Source organism: Pteronotus mesoamericanus, unplaced genomic scaffold (assembly GCF_021234165.1).
Source record: "Pteronotus mesoamericanus isolate MK-2021 breed Mesoamerican mustached bat unplaced genomic scaffold, CSHL_Meso_final contig_44, whole genome shotgun sequence".
Classification (NCBI taxonomy): Eukaryota; Metazoa; Chordata; class Mammalia; order Chiroptera; family Mormoopidae; genus Pteronotus; species Pteronotus mesoamericanus.
Genome location: NW_026555166.1, coordinates 1387021 through 1409048, shown reverse-complemented (window position 1 = coordinate 1409048; position 22028 = coordinate 1387021). Strand labels below are relative to the sequence as shown.

The 22028-nt window shown below is 36.9% G+C and overlaps 1 protein-coding gene across 3 annotated transcripts in view; it reads right to left on the bottom strand.

Annotated features, from left to right (window-relative positions):
- Nucleotides 1–22028, bottom strand: part of CTNNA2 (catenin alpha 2) — a 1090206-nt gene that overhangs the window by 65046 nt on the left and 1003132 nt on the right. For all 3 annotated transcript variants that reach the window (XM_054577629.1, XM_054577628.1, XM_054577630.1), the window contains 2 exons: nt 13568–13719; nt 1801–1914 (listed from right to left, as the gene is read on the bottom strand). In XM_054577629.1, coding sequence (XP_054433604.1) covers nt 1801–1914; nt 13568–13719 — 266 coding nt within the window. The remainder of the gene's footprint in view (nt 1–1800; nt 1915–13567; nt 13720–22028) is intronic.

The following is a 22028-nucleotide window of genomic DNA, read 5'->3' as shown; positions in this document are numbered from 1 at the left end:
GGTTGCTGGGCTGTATCAATACTGAGTTGCAATCAATCAAATTGACTTTGAATTGATTAAAGCTTGGACAAATTACTCAAACTTGTCCTTTGTCATTAATGTAAAAATGCTGGTTTTACTTAATTTTGAAGATGAATGACTTGGTTGAAGAATTAGTTTAGTGTTGTGTCAACTAGGCTCAAAAGACTCTCCGCTAACAATCTTCCCAAGTTTCAACATGTTGGGCAGAGTTAAACAGAGCCAACAAGAGATTTTCAAAGTAGTCAGCTTCATACTGTTTTGTGTGCTTTTCTAATGTCACTAGTGATCAGAAGAAATTTCTCTTCCAAAGAATAACCCTTTTCAGAGTCACTTTATTGAGAACTTAATGTATGTCAGGTATTACCCACATTATTTTACAAACATTAAGTAATTAAAACCCTAAAATATTTTTTAAAGTTAATTATTCACATTTTTCAGATGATAGCACTGAAGCTCTTAGAAATTAAGCAACATGCAACAAGCATGGTCCTCACTCTGACCTTTGTATTTCAAAACCAAGTCTGCCTGAAATCAACACCAGTGTATCTTTAATGTTCTGACCATTATGTTCACATTTCCCCATATCAATGTCCATCTTTATCTTCCAGATTATTTAATTGTTGGATGAGACTATCAGGACAAAAGAGAACGTGGGTTTTATGTACACTTTATGGCTCATCTAAAGGCCTAATGCTCTTTGAATTCTCCTTATTTTAACCTCTGGTTATTCCTTACCCCTCTTCCCAAATCCTAAACCAGCACCAGATTTCTGGGGTTTCCTAATCCCTATCCTAAATCATCACCTTTCTCTACCTCATGCTTCCTATTAATTATATTTTCTTAAGTTAAACATAACATAGAAAACTGGAATATCTACTTCTCAGCTATATTATAATTTGGTTGCTTTTAAAATTGAGGCTTTAAAGGAAGGAGAATCTCAGCCTCCTTTGTAATCCCCAAGTATTTCATTTCCTGCTACTTGCCTTGCCTACTTGCTTCTGCCCTCAAGATGACACAGTTAATCAGATTGGTCAGGTTCCAGGATCCTCTTTGGAACACTTGTGTTGGTGGACAATGTCACAAGCGTTTAGGAGTGTTCAAAAGTCAGCCAGAGCAGTGATCTTTCTTTGCTTCCTTCTCCATGCCTTGAACTGGCATATTTCTAGTATGTCTCTATAATTTCCTTTTCTGTCACATGACAGACATATTTAGAGCTACTGCCCTGCCCATAGGTAGGTATTGGTGGAGGAGGGGAGCTCTCTATTGTGATGGTCTTGAACCAATTTCAAAAGATGTGGTCTTGCTTATTAGAGACCCTAAGCCAGAAAACGGAGTAATGACAGCCAAGGCAGTAAAAATTAGTACTCTAATTCTCCATTTGTCATTGCCTTTTGTGTAGTTGACAATCTTGGAGACGTCAAGTAAATCCATGGTGTCTGTGCCAATGCAAGATCTGGACATCCTGCATCCCCTGGCTGTTGATGCATCCAATCATAATTCCCAACCACAACAAAATCCACTATACATGTAAGTGTACACTTTGTTGTGGCTGCTATTTTTTGAGTGATGGAGAGAGAACCAATTTACAAGCAATCAGAAACAGTGGTAGGTATTTCTACTATGTAAAATGTGAGTCACTATAAACAACCCCAGGTGAGAGCACAAATTTCAGAGCCATGAATCTGGGGTTCCAATTTACTGGAAATCAGAAATCCCCTCAAACAAATTTGGTGGACATAGTTTCTATACAACAAGCCAAAGTCCTGGATATCCACTCACCCGTGCACTCTGCCCAGCGATGAGCTGGTCGTCCTCAGTCTGAACACTTGTTCTACTGCGCACATCATAATCCTCCTGCTCAAAGTCAGAATCATCCTCTAGTTCTTCAGGAGTCTAAAGATACAGAGGAAAAAGAAAAATCATTATATTTTACATTGATAACATTTACCCTCATCCATACATTTCATCACTGCAAAAGCTAAATATCCCCCAGAAAAGAGAGTTTGTAGGGGATTAAATATAGGGGGTTGTGTGGGCAGGTATTGGCTAGAATGGAGTCAGAAAAATCAAGCTGTCCTAATTTATATCTTTTTAAAAAACACATTTTGTTTATTACTTCCTTCTGGAGGATTGGCAAGTCTAATTCCGTACTTTTTTAATTTTAAGAAAAGATGTATTTGTGTTATTTCCACCCATACAAATATATTCTAAGATAGAAAATCACCAGCAACAACCAAAATTAAACACATGCTTCTTCTATAGTGCTCCTTTTGCTCTATTTAAGCTCTCTTTTAGTCTCAATAAGCCCCCAAAAGATTGATCATTTCCAAGCCAATGACTAGACCTGATGAAATAATTGATGTGGTCATTAAGACATTTAGTATACGGGTTAAAACTATAGAGTAAGAACAACTAACTATGAACCCCTATGTGACCATGTGAAAACCCCTCTCTTGGCATTGGTTTCGAAGTCTGTGAATAGGTGTTAACAATAGTAGCTCCCTATGTGATTGTTGTGAAGATTAAGTAACTCTGTGTAGAGTATCTGGTACATAGCAAGCATTTTTAAAAGGTTCATATCATTATTACTTGTGATTTTGAATACCAATTCATTCAAACATCTTTTTCTTTATAGTGAAGCCACCAACTACTATATACCTACTAAGAATTAAATAATTCTTTCATACATAGTATCCATTTAGCTCAATACAGCACAATAAAATAAGTTTGGGGACCAAATAGAACCATGGTGTTTGTACCAATGCAAGATCTTGGCATCCCGTGTCCCCTGGCTATTGAACCATCTAATCATTGTACCTAACACCAACAAAATCCATTATACATGTATGAATTTGCTTTGTTGTGGCTGCTATGTTTCAAGTGACAGAGTTCCCACTTCTACTTAGATGAGAAAACAAGGTTCTAAGAAGTTCAGCAATGCGCCCACATGTCTCTGAACTAGCTAATACCAGAACTAGTATTTAGACACAAACACTTAAAGGTGTTTGACTCCAAACATACTGCTCTTTATAAGTTGTTTTGTTTGACTTGTAGTTGTTGTTGTTGTTTTTTTTCCACATCATAATTAGGGCAAAAACTGAAGGTATGGAATGGCTTTAAAGTGAGTAGAGTTAGATAAAATCCTGTCCAATATGTAAAATCAGTTTTGGAGAAAAGGTACAAATAAAACCATAAATCAAGAAATTAAAAAAAAAATCCATCTTTCATGACAATAATAATAGGTAACATGCATTAAGGTCTTTTTATGTACTTATCACTATTGTTTTCTAAGTGATTTACATACACTAACTTAGTTTTCTTAACAGACCTACAATGTAAACAAATTGTCTTCATTTTACAGACAACAAAACTGAGGTGTAAGAGATTATACCTCTTTTAAAGTCTTCTAGGTCTGGCAATCTGAAGCAGGTAGTCTAAATTATCAAGTTCTGTTAATTCTAAGAGGATGAATTCAGGAGGTGGCAATGATGGTGCATGAGGGGAACACAGCAATAGTGATATCCCTAGCTCGTGTGTCATCAGCTTTAAGGTGATGTCACCCACAAACTGCCTCTTGGCACACAGTAGCGTCACCTCTTAGGGCTCTGTCTTTCAAAAGGAATAACTGACCACAAGCAGTACTGATGATGGAGTTGTTCATTCCCGTCCAAAAGAACACCATTTTTATCCTGTTGGTTTCTTTGGCTACGTCAGTGTGATTAATCAGTGTGGTTATTGATGAATCCTTGAGATTGGTCAGACAGGCATAAAATGGTCCTTCATGCCAAAACCAGAGCATGCCTAGTAATTTTCCAAGCTTTGGCAAAGCCTTCTTGTTTTCCTTCTCTCACCATCAGTACATTTATATTTACTCAGTCATCTACACGTGTTCAACTTTTTTTCCACAGGAATATTAAAAGAGGAAAGAAAGAAGTTTTGTTTCCATACTTTATTAACTAAAGCAGAGGTGGGGTGGGCCAAACCTGATTCACATAACAAAGTTTATTTTCATTATGGACAGAGAATCATCTCTGATCATTCCTCCGTTTTCTGGAGAGTGCTGCTGAACAATTGCAGCAAGTTGGTAAATTATGCTGACAGATGTGATGACAAGATTGCATACACTTTTCATCATCAGTTTTTGAAAAGGAGAGAGAAAAGTAAAATGGAAAACCTCACTCAACAGAATAAAGGAGAATATGACAGTGCTGATAGAACTGTGTCCAAACATTTCAGTGATCTATGCATTTAGTAGATGAATCAATGACAGACACAACCTGGAAGCATTAGGCTAATATTTATGAGCTTTTATTCAAGTGACAGTAGCTCAGGAACCAAAATAAAGTCTGCAAATGAAAAAGTAGGAACCTGGATGTGGACCCAGGGAATCTAAATTTTTTGTGCTAACTCTACCCCTCATAAGCCATGTGTCCTTGGCAAAGTCACTGAGAGCTTTTCTGCCCCTCTGTTTACTCACTCATAAAATGAGATAATAATTGCTATTTGTCCTGCCTCCCTCAGAGAATTCTAGAATAAAATATATGAAAAATGCTTTGTAAATTATAAAAGTGAACTAAAGTAATAAGTGATAACTATTACATTTAATAAAATATACACCTAATGACAACAACAAGAATGATAATAGCAATCATGGAACAGGTATTCAGCTAACAGATTTAATCCTTACAGCAACCTACTAAAATAAATTAACCTGCATTTTATAGATGTGTAAACATGCTCAAATTCAAGTAAACCTTCCAAGGTGTCACACCTAACAAGTTGAAGGTTCCAGAGCCCCTGCTTCAAACCATCATAAACACCAGCAGGCAAATGAATGAAACGAAAATATTTTCTTGTGCCTTAACTATGGAGCAAACCCATCCAAATCACCCATATAAATAATTATGTGCATGTGCAGTTTGTTAATTGCATATAAATATGTCTCTTATTCATGCTGTTATTTTTTAATTATTTTTTAAAAGTATGAGTGTTATTTTTCGTTGGTCAAAGACATTTACAAATTAAAGGAGACATGGAAAATAGTGAGAGTCTGCAAATGAGTCCAGAGATAATCAGACTTGTATCATTAGATGGTGTTACAGAGTAAAAGGAATTAATAAAATGTGTAATTGGCTGTCCTGGAAGCTGGAGACTGAGGGACAAGTCTCAGTTCTACACTATGTGTTCTCAGGGAAGGTCTTTTTACTACATTTAAAAACCACTTTGTTCTATACTTGATTCACTGGTTCTTTATCTAATAATAGAAGATTATTTTGAGAGTAGGTCTTACCTGTAAAATGGCACAATTAAAGTATTGGGCCTCTAAAGTCTCTGCCTGCTAAGAGTCTATGGGATTGCCTGGTGCCATTATGAAGGCCCAAAGAAGCCAATGTCACTTTTCCAGGATCACTGGACAAGTTATTGAACAGAATCACTCTACCTGCCTCTGGTCCCCAATCAAATGCCCAATCTCTTCTGCAACAGCTTCTGTAGAGAAGCAAAATGAGAAAAAGGCTGAAGGATTTAGAGTGATTTCACCAGGGTATTAAGGACTATTCAAAGGAAAAGTTCTAATATATATGAGTTTCTTTGGGAGCAGAAAGATGAGGACTTATTGGGTTGGCAACTACAAAAGGAAAGTTGGGTGATACATGAAGAATGATTTCCCAATAGAGCTCCATACCACTGGAATGGATTGAAAACTAGAAAACAGAATTAGAGATTTCCTAAAGCCAACAATGAACAGAATCTCCCCAGTCAGGACTGACTGGCCACTGGCATCTCTACCCTGTATTGCTACAGAGGTCTCCTAACTGATCTGTTTTTTTCTGCCCTTGCCCTATACATTCTATTCTTACCAGTATAGTGACGGTGGTCCCTCTAAAATCTAAATCAGATCATGCTATTTTCCCACTCAGAACCCTTCAATGTCTCCCATCTCATTCACTGAGAACAGGACACATGTGCCTTTCTCTCTGCCTGGAACACATTTTCCTTAATACTTTCATGGCTTATTTTCTCCCTTTCCAAGTCTCTTCTCATGTGTTACAAAGTGACCACCTCTCATAAAGCCCAGACCCATTTTATGGGCTATCCTCTGTATATTGGTTTTCTTCACAGCAGATTAACTGGCATATTGTATGGTTTGTTGTTTTCTGTTGCCTACCAAAGGAATGTAAATTCTTGGGAGATAGGGATTTTTGCTCATGTCTATGCTCAGGGAACCTCCAATAGTGGCGCCCGTAGTAAGGATTTAACAAATATTTGATCAATGAATGACCAAGATCAAATAACTCTTTAAAAAAAAATCATACTAAATTATTTACAACCAAGAAAACAAAACTAGGTTACCTTATGGGTTGTTTAACTCAATAACAGCAATCTGTAATAGACAGGTCAATTTTGTCTCATACGTTGTTTCTATGGTTTCTCCAGTGCTTGGTTTTCCAGCTATGAAAAATTCACTCCAATCCCTGAAATTTTGATAATATTGTTGACCTACATAAGTTCTATTTAATTAATTCATTGTATAAAGATAAATTTCATCCCAGTAGGATAAGGAAAGAAAATATTTTTAAATATATATTTTATTAAATATGTTATTACAGTTGTCCCATTTTTTTCTTCCCCTTTATTCCCCTCTGCCCTGCACTCCCCCACTTTCCTGCATTCCCCATCCCCTTAGTTCATGTCCATGAGTCATACATATAAGTTCTTTGGCCACTCCATTTCCTATATTATTCTTAACCTCCCCCTGTCTATTTTTTGTATCTATTATTTATGCTGCTTATTCCCTCTATCTTTTCCCCCATTCTCCCCCATCCCCTCCCCTCTGATCTTCATTTTCATAATTCTGTTCCTGTTCTAGTTGTTTACTTAGTTTTAGTTTTTTTAGGTTTAGTCATTGATTGTTGTGAGTTTGTTATCATTTTACTGTTCATAGTTTCTGATCATCTTTTTCTTAGACAAGTCCCTTTAACATTTCATATAATAAGGGCTTGGTGATGATGAACTCCTTTAACTTTACCTTATTGGGGAAGTACTTTATCTGCCCTTCCATTCTAAATGATATCTTGCTGGATAGAGTAATCTTGGCTATAGATCCTTGCCTTTCATGATTTTAAATACTTCTTTCCAGCCTCTTCTAGATTGGAAGGTTTCTTTTGAGAAATCAACTGATTGTCTTATGGGAACTCCTATGTAGGTAACTGTCTCCTTTTCTCTTGCTGCTTTTAAGATTCTCTCCTTATCTTTAATCTGGGGTATTATCATTATGATGTGCCTTGGTGTGTGCTTCCTTAGGTCCAACTTCTTGGGACTGTCTGGGCTTCCTGGATCTCCTAGAATTCTATTTCCTTCACCAAGTTTGGGAAGTTCTCCTTCATTATTTTTTCAAATAAGTTTTCAATTTTTTGCCCTTCCTCTTATCCTTCTGGCACTCCTATGATTCAGACATTTAGAATGTTTAAAGTTGCCCCAGTGGTTCCTAAGCCTCTCCTCATTTTTTTTTGAATTCTTTTTCCTTCATTCTGTTCTGTTTGAATGTTTATCTCTGCCTTCTGCTCCAAGTCCTGGTTCCCTTCCCTTTATTCTTGGCTCCCTGTAAATTTTTCTTTATTTCACTTTTCATAACTTTCACTCTTTCTTCCATTTTTCAACCATACTCAATCAATTCTGTGAGCATCCTGATTACCAGTGTTTTGAACTGTGCATCAGATGGGTTGGCTACCTCATCATAGCTTAGTTCTATTTTTGGAGCTTTGATCTGTTCTTTCATTTGGGCCATATTTTTTTGTCTCAGCATGTCTGTTAAGTTGGAAGGGGGAAAGCCTTAGGTATTTACCAGGGCAGGGCAACCCAGGTTGCTGTGTTGTGACACCGTATGTGGGGTAGCAGTCCGAAAGGGAACAATGCTGCTTGATGAGCTCTAGGCTGGTTTTCGGTCACTTTCCCTGCTACCGACAAGCAAACTGGGCCCTTCTAGTGCTGATTCCTGGGTGAGTGGGTTTGTGTATGTTCTGACCCCATGAGTCTCTCCAACAAACTCTCCCTTTCACCACAACCCCCACAGATTTTTTATAGCTAGAGATTTTGAGGCTTTCTTTTCATGCGCTGAAACTCTGGATTGCGTGGTCTGCCTTACTCCTTAGCTGTTCCTCCCAGCTTATCTGCATGCAAATGTGGGACCATCCTGTCTGCCAGCTGCTGCCTTTCCCTGCATCCTCTCCACCCCAGCTGCCCATCTCCCCCCCTCCTATGGGTCTGGATGAATGTTTCTTCTTTAGCTCCTTGGCTGTTGGACTTCCATAGAGTTCAATTTTCTGGAAGTCTGGTTATTTTTTGTTTTTTAATTTGTTGTCCTTCTTTTGGTTGTGCAAGAAGCAAAGCGTATCTACCTATACCTCCACTTTGGCCAGAAAATATTTCTTCAGAATCTGCTAAGGGCCAGATCTATGCAGGTGCTTTATAGTTGCAGTAGTATTTGTCCCATTTTCAGATAAGGAAATGGAAGGATAGAGAAGGAAATTAGTATAACAATGGAATTAGCATAGAATATGTTCTCACACATGCCCTAACTGGTGTGGCTTAGTTGGTTGGACATTGTCCTGCAAACCTAAATGTTTTTGGTTTGATTCCTGGTCAGGGTACCTGCCTGGGTTGTGGGTTTGGTCTCTAGTTGGAGTGTGTAAAAGAGGCAACCGATTGATGTTTCCATCTCATATTGATGTTTCATTCCCTCTTTCCCTCCTTTCCCTTCTCTCTAGAATCAATTTTAAAAAATAGGTTCCCAAACTTTATTGCTTCAAGCACTCTCACTGCCTAAGTAATTTTTCATGGTAACTTTAGGCTAAATAAATAAATAACATGAAAACAACCCCACAAACCTAACAGTTCTGTTGATTAAGCAATAAAAAAATGTACTAATTGGACCTAACAATTTAATGCCTATTATACATTGTATGACTTCTCAAACCTTGGCATACAGTTGAACATGCATTGAGCTTGCTTTTCCCCCCAACCACCAGGAACCCAGTATCACAAATATATGATGTCATCCGAAAGGATGAACAGACCTGATGTTTACACTATGAAATAATTACCTTCAGCTCGTACTTTATGCAATATCTGAAAGACTTGTATGTGTTTTCCTGGACATTTTTAAATATTTTACATTGATCCAGGGTATATGCATGCACAGTTTGGGAAACAGAAAGTTAAGCTATAGACTTTCTCTGAACCCTGTTTTAGCTCCTGTTGTTTCCTATATAACAAAATTAATGGGTTCCAATTATAAAAATTTAGCATATAATTATCATTATAGATTATTTTTCATGGTCATTCTTATGAGAAGCAACTATTGTTTGTTAACTACAGATATTCTGACAATATACCATAATCACCTTCTACCCTACTCACTTAATTTCCAATATCAAATGTTTAACTCTTTTTGTCTTAAATATACATGTGCTTCTCACTATTTGTACATTACTTACCTGTGAATTTTTTTCACTCATGAGAGTTTCTTTGCATTCTCAAAATCAGCACTTTTGTAATTTACAGACATGTGCAATATGGCAAAAATCTATAAACACCCAATGTGCATATTCCATGCTGGGGTCAAACAGCACAGTGCTTGTCTTCTTGTTCAGCTCTTTCTGCCACTGTGAACAAGTATCCTTTCTTCAGTCTATTTAGTGCCACATTTCTTTCATTTTTGTACTTTCTGTTGGTTATTTATCTGATTAAAATGGCTTCCAAGCATAGTGTTAAAATGTTGCTTAGTGTTCCTAAGGGCACGAAGGTTGTGCTGCGCCTTACGGAGAAAATGCATTTGTTAGATAAGTTTCCTTCAGGCATGAGTTATATAGCACAGTTTTCTGTGAGTTCAATGTTAATGAATCAACAAAATATATTAAAGCATCTTTAAACAAAAGCACACATAAAACCAGATTGTGTATTGATCAGTTGATAAAAATGTGACTAGAGGCTCACTGGTACCTAGCCCTGAATTTCCTGGAGGATCGTTGTTTCAGTATTCTCTAATCCAGTGTTCACAGCACCATTATAGAAAATAATTGCTGCAAATAATAAGAATCAAATGCATGTTCATGTGCAAGATTTTCATATTCATTTTTTAAACAACCATGCTGAGGTAATCAGAAAATTCCTATGTAGCTGATAGGTCACCAAGGACAAGACTGAGCACGAAGCAAACAAAAAAACAACCTCATGGAAGAGGAGCAGAGCAGACATTTCCAAGAGAGAAGCAGAACCATGAATGGTATGTTTGGAATATAGGAAAGAAAAGTTTTGCGTACTTCAGGTGGCTGTCTAGAGCTGGCTTGGAGCACTTATTACCATTAAATATGGATTGATTGCTGAAAAGCAAGATATGGAGAGTTGACCCTTCAAGGTCTTTTGTGCATTTATTTTTAGGGAAAAATAAGAAATCAAAATATAATCAACGCTTTGGGAGAGAAGCCACAACCAGTTTTTCTAGGAAAAGAATAGCTCTACTTGTCTTACATTCTTCCTGACTTAGTGCAATGAAATATTTTTTAAGCAGACTTAATCATTATACTTAAAAGCAACCAAGAAATTAAGTACAGAATGAAGCCATTTGGGTGCTAAATGGAAAAGAAGTTTAAAAATAACAATTTGTACATACTGTACACTTCTCTCTTCCTAACTTTTAAGTGATATGAAATCCATCTGATCAAATCATCTGAAGTGTCAAGATGGAAGAATGACACTTCATGTAACAAAGATACAGCATTTTATCAAAAATTATGTTTTTTTACAGATCATAAATAAATAAATTAATGATGGCTATAAAATTCCTCAGCCTCTCAGATGAATGGCTGTCACAGCAATGTGAAGGCTAACAAAGCAGAAAAATGGCAAAAGAGGGAATATGTCTTGAGGTTTAAGGGGGATTTAGTGCCAAATGCTTTGAAAACATAACTCTCATGGTCTATTACTTTATTTTACATGTCAGGAGGTAATGAGAAAAATGATCTCATTTGTTTCAGGCCTGAAAGGCTGAGTACCCTTTCTTTCCTTCTCCTCCAATTTGCCTATACTTTCTCTGTCACCTTCCTATCTGCCTACATATCTGTGCCCTGCACCCTACACATATAGTATTAAGTAGAAGAACAGGAAATATATGACAGTCTCCAAATTCCAAATTTGAACTCTACATGGTTAAGCATACTTAGTATTATCTTAGACAACCAATGTAATGCTCTGAACACTTTGAATTGATCATGGAATTATTTTTTAAAAGACATATTTAACATAAGAACAGGCAAGCTTTCTTAGAGATGAAAAGATCAGAAGATGCTATTTGTGCTCCCAAATGAAGATGTTTGGTGGCTGTTTCAGGAGAAGCATGGATGTCAATCAAGAGGAAGGCGAGACCCTTTCTGGTGATGCTCCACTCCACCTGCTCAGACCACCTTGGAAGCACCATGCTGTCCTCTGGATACTGCAGTGGAAGAGGACGGACCACAGGTGGATTTAACGACTTCAAAAATACCAAAATTTGAGGTACAATTAATGCCATAAATGAAATCCTCAAAGGACTGGATATGTATTGTTCAGAGAAAGCAATACATCACAGCTACTTTATGAAATATCTGAGGGACCATCCGCAGAAAACGAATGATTTGGTTATTATTGTGCTGTAGTGTTTGAGGGGATGTTGGTCTAGATGCTGAGTGATCACCCTGATACACAGCTTTTCCAAATGCACACAGCAGAGACCCTGTGCTTTCACTGAGCACCTTCAGAGACAACTACAGAGGGTGACAGGAGGATACAGTTAAGGGCTATGTGTCCAATACGTTGGAGCTGCTAAGCACTTCAAATGTGTCACATGTTGAAATAACATTTTGGATACACTGGGCTGAATAAAATATATTACTAAAATTGATCTCAACAATTTCTTTCGTTGTGTCTATTAGAAAATTTAAAATTACAAATGTAGCTTACATTATATTTCTATTGGGCAACATGCTCATCAATTCAGCTTTTGCATATTTTAGTTTATTTTAAGAAAGAATTCTGTGGCTAAAAAAGTGTTTTAGAACTAGTATGCCAAACTGTTAGTGAGGTAAGGAAAAAAAAGTTTCATCTTATGATGGAGTATTATACAGCAGTTAAATGGAATGAGACAAGTGATCTATCTTAATAGAGATAAATTAAGGCACATTGTGGGTGAACAAAGCAAGATGAAAATGATACTTAATGAGTTTTAAAATCTAGTTTATTATACAGGGTAGTGCAAAAGTAGGTTTACAGTTGTGAGTACACAAAACACAGAGTTTATTCTTGTACGGTGCATTAATTATTGCATTGCTTTCCATACAAACAGCTGTAAACCTTCTTTTGTCCCAGACTATATATTTTTTAGCATGTGTATATATGAGGGAGAACCCAAAAAACCCAGAATTATCCTCTGGAAGGCAGGCCTCTTGTAGTACAGTCTTCCCTAGCTAGGTGAGTGTTCTAGGAACCCATCCGTATCAGTGAACCAGCTGGCATTCCTGTGGGAGGCTGCGTTCAGCTTCAGTGAATTTTTTTTTTTTTGAAGACTGTTTTAACACATTTGCCCATTTCATGCTGGGTGATTTACGACTACACCTGCCCACACTGCACTGAGTGTTCAGCAGTTTTTGACCAAAAATGGCATGACCCCCTGTCCCACCCTTCCTATTCACCTGATCTCACCCCAAATGCCTTTTTTTTTTGTTTCCCCAGATGAAAGAAGTCCTCAAAGGGAAACGTTTTGCCAATGTGGAAGAGCTGAAACAAAAAACGGCAGAATCACTGAAAGGCCTCAAAACTGGTAAGTTCAAAAACTGTTCTGAGCAGTGAAAAACAATCTCAATAGGTGTATTGCATCAGATGGAGAGTACTTTGAAGGTGACCAGAATTTAAAAGTATAAGAATAAATACACTATTTTTTATAAATAAATTTCTGTTTTTCTGGGCACCCCCTTGTATATAATCACCTAGACTTACACCAACTTGACAACAGAAGACTGAGAATGAGCAGATAGTAGGGAGTTGACAGGGGGAGGTTTACTGAGAGGTTATACAGCCTGACAATGACTGAACTATTTGTTGTAAGGAGAATGTAGCTATGTCCCACTTTATCATCACTATTCTCATTATTAATGCTATTAAGCTAGGTAATCTTCATGTCTTTCCATGCCATGGTTTTATGAGCCTCATGGGAAAATAATGTCACCAAAAGAAACCCACAGAGAATAGCAGGGGCAGCCCTAAGCTGGGATCGAATTTAGGAAACTACACAGGCCAGAAGCAAGCAGGCATAAGTGGTCATTCAGCACAGCCACTGCTAACCCAGGCTTGCTGGGATCATTCATCCCTTTATTAGTACAAAGTTACCAATGCCTGAGTAAGGGAGGAGCCAAACAGCTTATCAAGTTAAACTAAGTAATTAAAAATCAAATGGTAAATTCCATGGAGTCCCTTCGAGAAGGTCTGATAAGCTCTGAGCCGCAGACGCCTTACATACCCTGATCATCAGCACAGCCTTCCGGATGTCCCGAACGCCGTCGTACACCAGGCGAGAGGCATCGATGAACTCGTTCTCCTCAAATGGTTGAGGGACATTAGCACTCAGGGCTTCAATGGCAACTTCTACTTGTTCAGCAAAGCGGGGCATCACTGGGTTGAACAAAGTGAAAAGCAGTGAATTAGGCAATCTTTCTCATGCTCCGATGCACCAGCCCTTGGGCAAGGAGGCAGGCTCTGTGCATTCCAACGATTCTGTGGAGCCGTGTGGCCACCTGTTCAGTATGGAGTGAACCAAATTTAGTGGTCTCTGTGCTGCTTACTTGCAAGAGGGGAAGCAAATCATTACTCCACGAATGATGATTTATTCAACAGAGCAAGTTTTTAAAACTGGCCCCGGCTAGTATACTAGAATATGTAGAAGCACTAATTTCATGGTACCCTAAACTGAGTTGAATTCCACAGAATTGAACTTCTGCTAGTTACTGGATATGAAGCTTTGGTCAAGTTTTCTTAACATTGCCAAACCCGTTTATTTGTCTAAAATATATAATATTTTTTTTTCTTTAGGATTCAGTAGAATAATGCATAAAAAGTATTAGATGGCATCTGGTCTTTAGAAAGCCTCCATAAATATGTAACTAATTTCAGATGCTAAAGTCATCACCAGTGAGTAGCAGACCTTAACCTACATGACTTCATAGTAAAGTGTGAATGAAATGATTCGATCCATTCTACTTGTGTCTGGAATATGGGACTTGAGAGGTTGGAGGTGTGGGGGGGGGGGGCATGGCTGTGGAAGGAGGCTTGTGGGAGGACAGTGTCAGAGGAGAGAGGAAAATCCCAAGAGACTCCAGAAGAAATCCTATGCAGAGACTAGTGAGCTCACAGATAAATGTGGTTGTTCCATGTTACCAGGACTACCTTGGTGTGAAAGACGCATATACACATTTCTAAAATGCTGGCACCTCTTTCTGTGAACTAGGACACCTGCATGTACACTGGAAGTTTGTGGAAAGTAAACTCAGTGGAATGTCTGGAACACTTAAGAAAATGATGCTGATGCACTGATTCTCAAAAATTTTAATTCAATTTGCTGAGCTGTTATCTTGTAACAATCAATTCATTTGGCAAAAGAAAGCCAAGAGAACAATTCATTTTATTTACAAGGGCAATAAAATAGAAATGTCATTCATCTCTTTCCATTTCTGAACTTCCATGCCTGATTCTTTATACTCATTTTTATCCTGAGGACATTTTAACATCCATTTTAATCCCTAGTGTGAGAAACTCTGATAAATTACTGTCTAGGGTCAGAGTATTCAAGATTCCTAAAAAAAATGTGTTTCCATGAGGAAAAGTCAAACTATTTTTTTTTAAAGGAGGGTTAGAGGAAAACAGAGGAACTATTCTTTCAACAGAAATTGTCAAAACCAAGCATGCGTTGGGTAAATTTCCCTCCGTGAGCAAATTCGTTCTCTATACTGTTTGAATTTTGTATTTGGGCTTTTTACCTGCTTTTATGTAAGAGGAATTTGGGGGATTTTGAGCTCTATTGCCTCAAATATGAATCCAATTAAAATATATTTCTAATAACTACCACATTCAACTCAGGCCACTTCAGTTACCCATTTGTGTTGGGAATAATGTCTTTCACACTAAATAGTCTAGCTAATTGAATTTGACCTCTTTAAGCATGAAAATATTTGTGTAGATATTTGGAAATTTCAGGAGTATTTTTCTTAAATTATAAATTCCCTTCTTTCATAAACTAAAAACTCTGAATAATATTAATCCCATTCTATTTTATGTTTAAGTTGCCATCATGACCATCAGTAATTTTACATATTTATGTGATACCATCAGTAGCACTTAGCTGCATAAATTTTTGTCCCTGTCATGTAAATAATGAAGGACCAGTAATCCTACATGTACATGAGATAAACATTCCTACAAATCAATAAGGAAAAAGGAAGAAAATAGATAAAAGTCTGGAATGGGCAATTCACAGAAAAAGAAATCTTATGGATAAACACATAGTAAGATGTGTGACTTCACTAATAATTGAAAAAATTGCAATGTAAACAATGAGATATAACTTCATAATAATATCCATCTTATTGTGAATGTAGATAAAAGGGAAGGCTTCTGTTATAGATCGAGTGAAAATAGGTACATATGATTTTGGCAAACACTTTGACAAAAATCTTTTGAGAGAAGCCTGTCCCAACTGGTGACTTGGGATATTATCTAGAGCATGGCCAAATACTGGCTTGTAAAGAGATACTGAGTAGGAGAGCTGAGTATATTGGAGTCAAAGGAGTGTTGGGTTTTTGTTTGTTTGTTTGTTTGTTTTTTGTCTCTTTGGTTACAGCTGTTTCTTCTTCATAGGCTGTATATTCTAAGAGTTAATAAGAAGAGTTAGATAAAACCTAGAAATAAAAATAACTGTGAGCTCTTTCAATAGACTTTATCCAAGTTCTATTCTGAGTCCCCCAACTGAGGAGGGGGCCACTCTAAGCTTCTCACTCCAGTTTCACAGGCTGTACACCTGAGTGGGTCAAAATGGATGTAGGGATGTAAATCAGGGAACACCAGCATATTAAAATAAGTCCAGAGGTCAAAGTTTTGACTGGGAAAAACAAGCTGAAAAGATATATCATTTGCAAGAAGTTTTAAAATACACAGAAGAGTGCTATGTATAATTTAAACCAATTTGTATCTTTATTGTGCATGTTTTGAAAGGATATATACCACTTTAAATATGGTGGTTACATTTGAGAGGGAAAAGAGAGACATGGGATTAAGTAGAGTTTTTAAGGAGGTCTCAAGTGTATCTTAACTCTAAAAAGTAATAATGTGAATCAGATATGGAAAAAATGTTAATATTTGTTATACCTCCAGGTGGAAGGAGGGTGTCAGTTTTATTAGTCTCTGTTCCTTTTGTATCTTTCAATCTTTTCATAATTCAAATATTTAAAAAGAGATCAATGTATTATTATCTTCAAGTCTGTACTTCTTATAGACTAATGCTTTGAGAAAGTAAAGTTCCAGCTCATGTCTCAGAACATAATAAAAATTAATTTGATAACAGTATTAAGTGAGGAATTCCCTCAGAACTTGTGACTGATCAATTGCTCAATATTTGACCGTAACAACGAACAGCTGGAAGGTTGAGTTAGGGAGTAACCACTTCAGAGGCCTCAGTTCATATGCACCTACCTCTATTTGCATTAAGACAGTTGACAGAGTCTAAAAGGGAGAGCATGATTGTGGGTTACTTTGGGTTTTCTGTGCAAGGTCACCCTGAAGAAGATTCAGGGAGGAGGAAAATGTAGGAGGTGACATTCTCTCTCTTCTGCCTGCCTCTAGGCCTGCTTCTGCCAAAGGGAGAGAGAAGAAAGCTAACATCTGAAGAAACCATTTTCATAAGGGATGCTCTAGGGCCTAAAACATATCCAGTGCTACTCTGAAACCCCGTTTGGAGACAGGAATTCTATTTGCTCGAGCATGGAGTGCGGAATCACTCTAGGGATACTTAGAGGACACAGTCTTGGTATGAACAACAGTGTTGGTGATACAACATTGTTAGAAGAGGCAGAAAAAAGGCCTTTTTCTAAAGAGATAGGACCAGAGAATACTATTACCTTCTCAGGTGAAAAATGTTGGAAAAAGGGATGTGAAATCCTTACTTTCTAAATGAGGGCTCAGAGTACAATTTAGTATTAATATTCCAATGACCTTGTTATACTCCATGAGCTGGCAAAACCTAGAACTTAAACTCAATTTAATTTGATTTTATTTACTGTCACTGACAAGACATCTATTTTTCTTACTGCAAGTCAGGGTTTTTCGGGGTCTGACCCTTTAGAAAATCTTTCTGCATGCTCGCTTCCAAAGTGCATTCAATACTTATTTATTTAGGAATTGGTCAACTGATAATGCTCTTTAGCCAACATACTTTTGCTCTCACCATTGCTGTTCTCCTTCTGTTTTAGTTTTATCTTTGTTTTTAAAAGTGATGACAGAAAAACAAAAGTTTGTAGAACAATCTATCTTGATAGAATCTCAGATGTTAGTTTAACTAGGAATTCCTCTAACACTTCAATAGGGCCTGAAAATGAAATACTCCAAAAGTAAAACTGAGATAGAAAAAAGCCTTTAACTATTTCAAATATGAGGTTGATTCTGCTTCCCACTAATTAGGACAAAACACAGCACTGGCTTTGAGATTCACACATTATATATTAACAGAGTTTCTGATATAGAATTATATAAATAGAAGGTTTTTTTCTACTTTCTGAATTACATCCAAAAAAGTTTAGACACCACTTTACTGTTATTTATCAGAAATCCTGGAGTGCTTTTAATAGCTCATGTCCTGAAAGGCAATCAAAGTTAGAAATAAACTTTTAAACCCTCACTGTACTTTTGTATGCAGAGTGCACACTAGGCCACAGAATGATGACATTCCCGGAGTAATGAAATCAGAGTTAAGTATGCATATAAAAATCAAGGTCGTCTCATTCTCGTGTTGAGATCCTAAACCAGAGGTGAAAAAGATCTGGACTGAATCCTCCTGAGACTTCAGAGGTGAAGCTTCAGAGCATAGGGTGAGTCAGTAAAACGAATGAAAAGTTGTGCTAAAGATGCAAATATGACTGCTGACAACCTAAGAGCAAAATCCAAGGTGAACTAGAGGCAGCCAACCACAGCTTCTGAGTGACCGTCTGAAAGGTCCACACCCAGCTTTATGTGTTCCAATGATTCCCTTTAATACAGAGCGATACAAACAAACATCAGACACCTGCCTATAATTCCTAGCTATCTCTCTCTATTTCCCCATATATTCCTATATATATGCAAATGTTCCAATTAGACTGAATTACTCCTGTCTCTTCTAATATGACATGGAGATATACCATGCTATACCAGCACGTCCATGATCAATCTATTCCCTCAGACTGAAAGGCACGTCTTTCTCTTTTGGCCAGGTAAATTCCTCCTCAATCTTTAATATCCAGTTTATAATTGACTGCCACTGTGAAGCCTTCCTTAATCCACACCTCAAAGTTGGCAGTTCTTACAATTACATAGCATCCTAATTATGTCTGCATTATTACAGTACTTAGAACACTAGACAAGGATTACTTGACATCTCTGTATGTCAACTTTTTCATATAGGAGTCACTATTAGTCAGAGATAATCTCTTCTCCAGTCCTTGCCTGCTAAGCCCTCATTGTGCTTCTGGCACAGTTAACCTATTCAGTTGGGAGGACAAGTGAAAAAAATGGAACGTAAGGAAGAACTCATTTGCCATCAAGTATTTCAATGACAAAATGAGCCATATTACATTTCACATACTAAGTCTTTCTCTTTCTTCCCATCATTTCATATTAGTTCAGTAATTATATTAGAGTTTCATGAGTCATTAACCAAGTTATTAGTGAGCATTCCAGGTTTGGTCTCTAGGGACCTTTCAGAAAGTTGAGCTCAGAATCCTTTCAGAACTACTTGAGTAGAAGCTTCGCCACAAAGCATGGAGAAAATTAATTATTGTATCCTTGATTAGCTCACCAAGGCCAGACTAGCATATCTGTATTTATAGGAGTCACCCAAAGTGGTAGTGCGGTCAACCAACCTACTTTCTTAAGTGTGTTCCTTACAAAATCTTATTACTGCAGATAGAGGAAATAGACAAGGCCCCCAGTTCTAAAGAAAAAAACCAATCTACTAAGTGTTAATAGAAAATAGAAAAATAACATTTGAAAAAATTTAGAAAGATAATAAAATTTCATGACTAGGAGAAATTGTGGCCAATTTCAGTACAGGAATAAGTACATTATACTTCTCCCCTACCCATCACTAATAGTTATTATGCCTTCATTTTATGTTGAAATTAGGTAAAGAATTAGGTTTTATCAGAGTTAACTGCAGCCAGAAATTATTAATCTGGAGAGAGACTCTGGGGGCAATTCCAGCATCCCCTTAAGGTTGGAAAGCATTGTTTGATGTTCTATCTATAGGTAGTGCATTCTTTCCTAAAATGGTTTTTTATCAGATACTGATAAGGCATTTTATTCAAGTGTACCCGATCAAATGCTAGGTAAGAGAAGAGAGTGTAGAGGACAGTATGATATAAACCACTGGGACCTGAATTTGCCCAAAGCAAAGTCTGACTGGCAGTTAGAAGGCTGTGGGTGTACCTTCATAGGTCAGAAGCACATCCATGAAGCATCATCACTTAAAAAGGAGCCTGTCTGAGCCTGAAGCTTCAAGTCATACTCAGTGTACAATCCATATTCACTGAAGTTGTGACACATTTGCTGCTTTGGGACCACTCATAAAGGGTGGAGGAAAAAACAATTGCTTTTTGTTGGTTCAGCAGTTTTAGTAAAGAACTTGATAATCATTAAGTTATGAGTGGATGTTCTAGGGTTCCCCTCATCTCCAAACAGGGAATCTTTCAAAATCCTAAGTTCAAAATTTTTTTTAGGCTGCTTGGGTTTCTACCTGTTGGGCAAGAAGTAAACAATGAAATGAATCTATAATTCTACCTCGTGGATAGTGAATATTTCTTTTCTATACGTAATCTACAGACTCATGTACTTCCACTAGATGTAAAGGCTTTCCTACAAGATAAAAAAAAGATGCCAGAATCTTGTTGAATTACTTGGCTAGGATCTCCTGTATTATCCAGCACTTTTACTTCTCATCCTAATTTTTCACATTCACTCTAATCTTACTTAATTTCCATCTCCAATGGCTACACAGCTTCTGAGATTCTGAGATTAATGTTTGAATCTGAATTTAAGTCAAATGTTATTTTCCTTAGTGATATTAGTATTTTGCTTACATTTTGGTATGTACTAATGATGTCAGTTTTTTTCTTTCCTTTGAATTATGTACCAGCTTTATCATGTTGCTCTGTATACTTCCTTGAATCAGTCTTTCTCTCCTCAACGCCCCTGTGCAATCACCTTGAGCCAGTTTGACTTTTCCCTTCCCCACTATCTAGCTCTGCTTTATTCTTGTATCCTTTTGAGAGATCTTAAGACAGTGGCACTCAGCTAAGCTGTGCTAGCTTTCTTGTCCATAGAAACTGTGAAACAATAATATTTATAATAATATTAATTCATAAATACTTAGGGTGATTTGTTTCACAGCAATAGATAACTAATAGAGTATACTATGCCATAAGTAGAAATATTAGTAAAAATGGTTATTGGTGCATTAAAATTTCTGCTCAATTGTACCCAGAATCATTGGCCTAGGTTTCTTTTTCATCTATGCATTGGGTCCAGACAGAAGTATAATTAAATCTTAATATTTCATTCTGTACAAGTTAACCAATATGAACCTCAGTTAGTTATAAAACAGAGATAATGACAGAGGTGGTCCTTCAGGTTTTACATAAAGTTTAAAAATAATGCATTCAACAACATTTTTATACTGCATAGGCAGTACTTTATCCACAGGACATAAGAAGTAACAAAACAAAATGATCTTTCCTTCAAGGCACACAAAAAATGGAATGTATGTGCAATGCTTACCATTGTGCCTGACACATAAAAGATTCTCAGTAAATGGTTCTTGCAAATGTCTTCACTCCATGACCCCTTGTGTCTATCCAGCCACATACCCTTTTCATTGTGTACAGCAGGCAAAACCATCCAGTCTCCTTGGGATAAAATTTGGAGGTACAACTACATGATTTACCCTCAAAAGTACACCTTGTGGAAGTGAGTTGAAAATAGCACACCAATTAGTGCTGAAATTTCTGAAAATTGAGACGATGGAACAATTTATGTTAAAAACAAAGTATCCCTGCTTTTATGCCCATCTTTTTCCTTGGTGGGCCTACATCATCTTTCTGATGGCTTTGCATTATTAGTAATAAATTTCCTATACTATCTGTCATTGCGATTAGATTTTATAAACTTACCCCTAGTGTGTTCTATTTTTTTTTTTTTTTATTGCCAGCAAGGTCAGTCAGTGTTAAACGTTGTATTCCATTATAACCTCACCAGACCCATGAGGAAAGAGAATCTTTAAAGGTTAAGGGGCTTTGCCAAAGGAAAAAAAGAAAATTAAAATTAAAACCTAGCTTCCCTAGGTCAAATAAAATACTTTTTCTAAAATACCTCCCAGCTTTATCTAATGTTCTTGTGAAACTGCTTCCCTTCTATCTCAAAGTTATACAACTTTATTGTATATTAATTGACTTATTGGATTTGAATCTTGACTATCCTTAAATGCTTTCTGCAATGTGTGGAAATACTACTTAAATAATATCTATAATTTAAATGTTACTGTTTAGACCAATGATAGGCTAGATTTCACAGTGCTTTCTCTTAATAACTCTTCATCAAATTATAAGATGTTGATCACTGGAAGCCAGGAGCTGAGACAAAAGAAGCCCAGCTTACTCTGTTTCTCACCTCTCAGTGACTATTTGTTT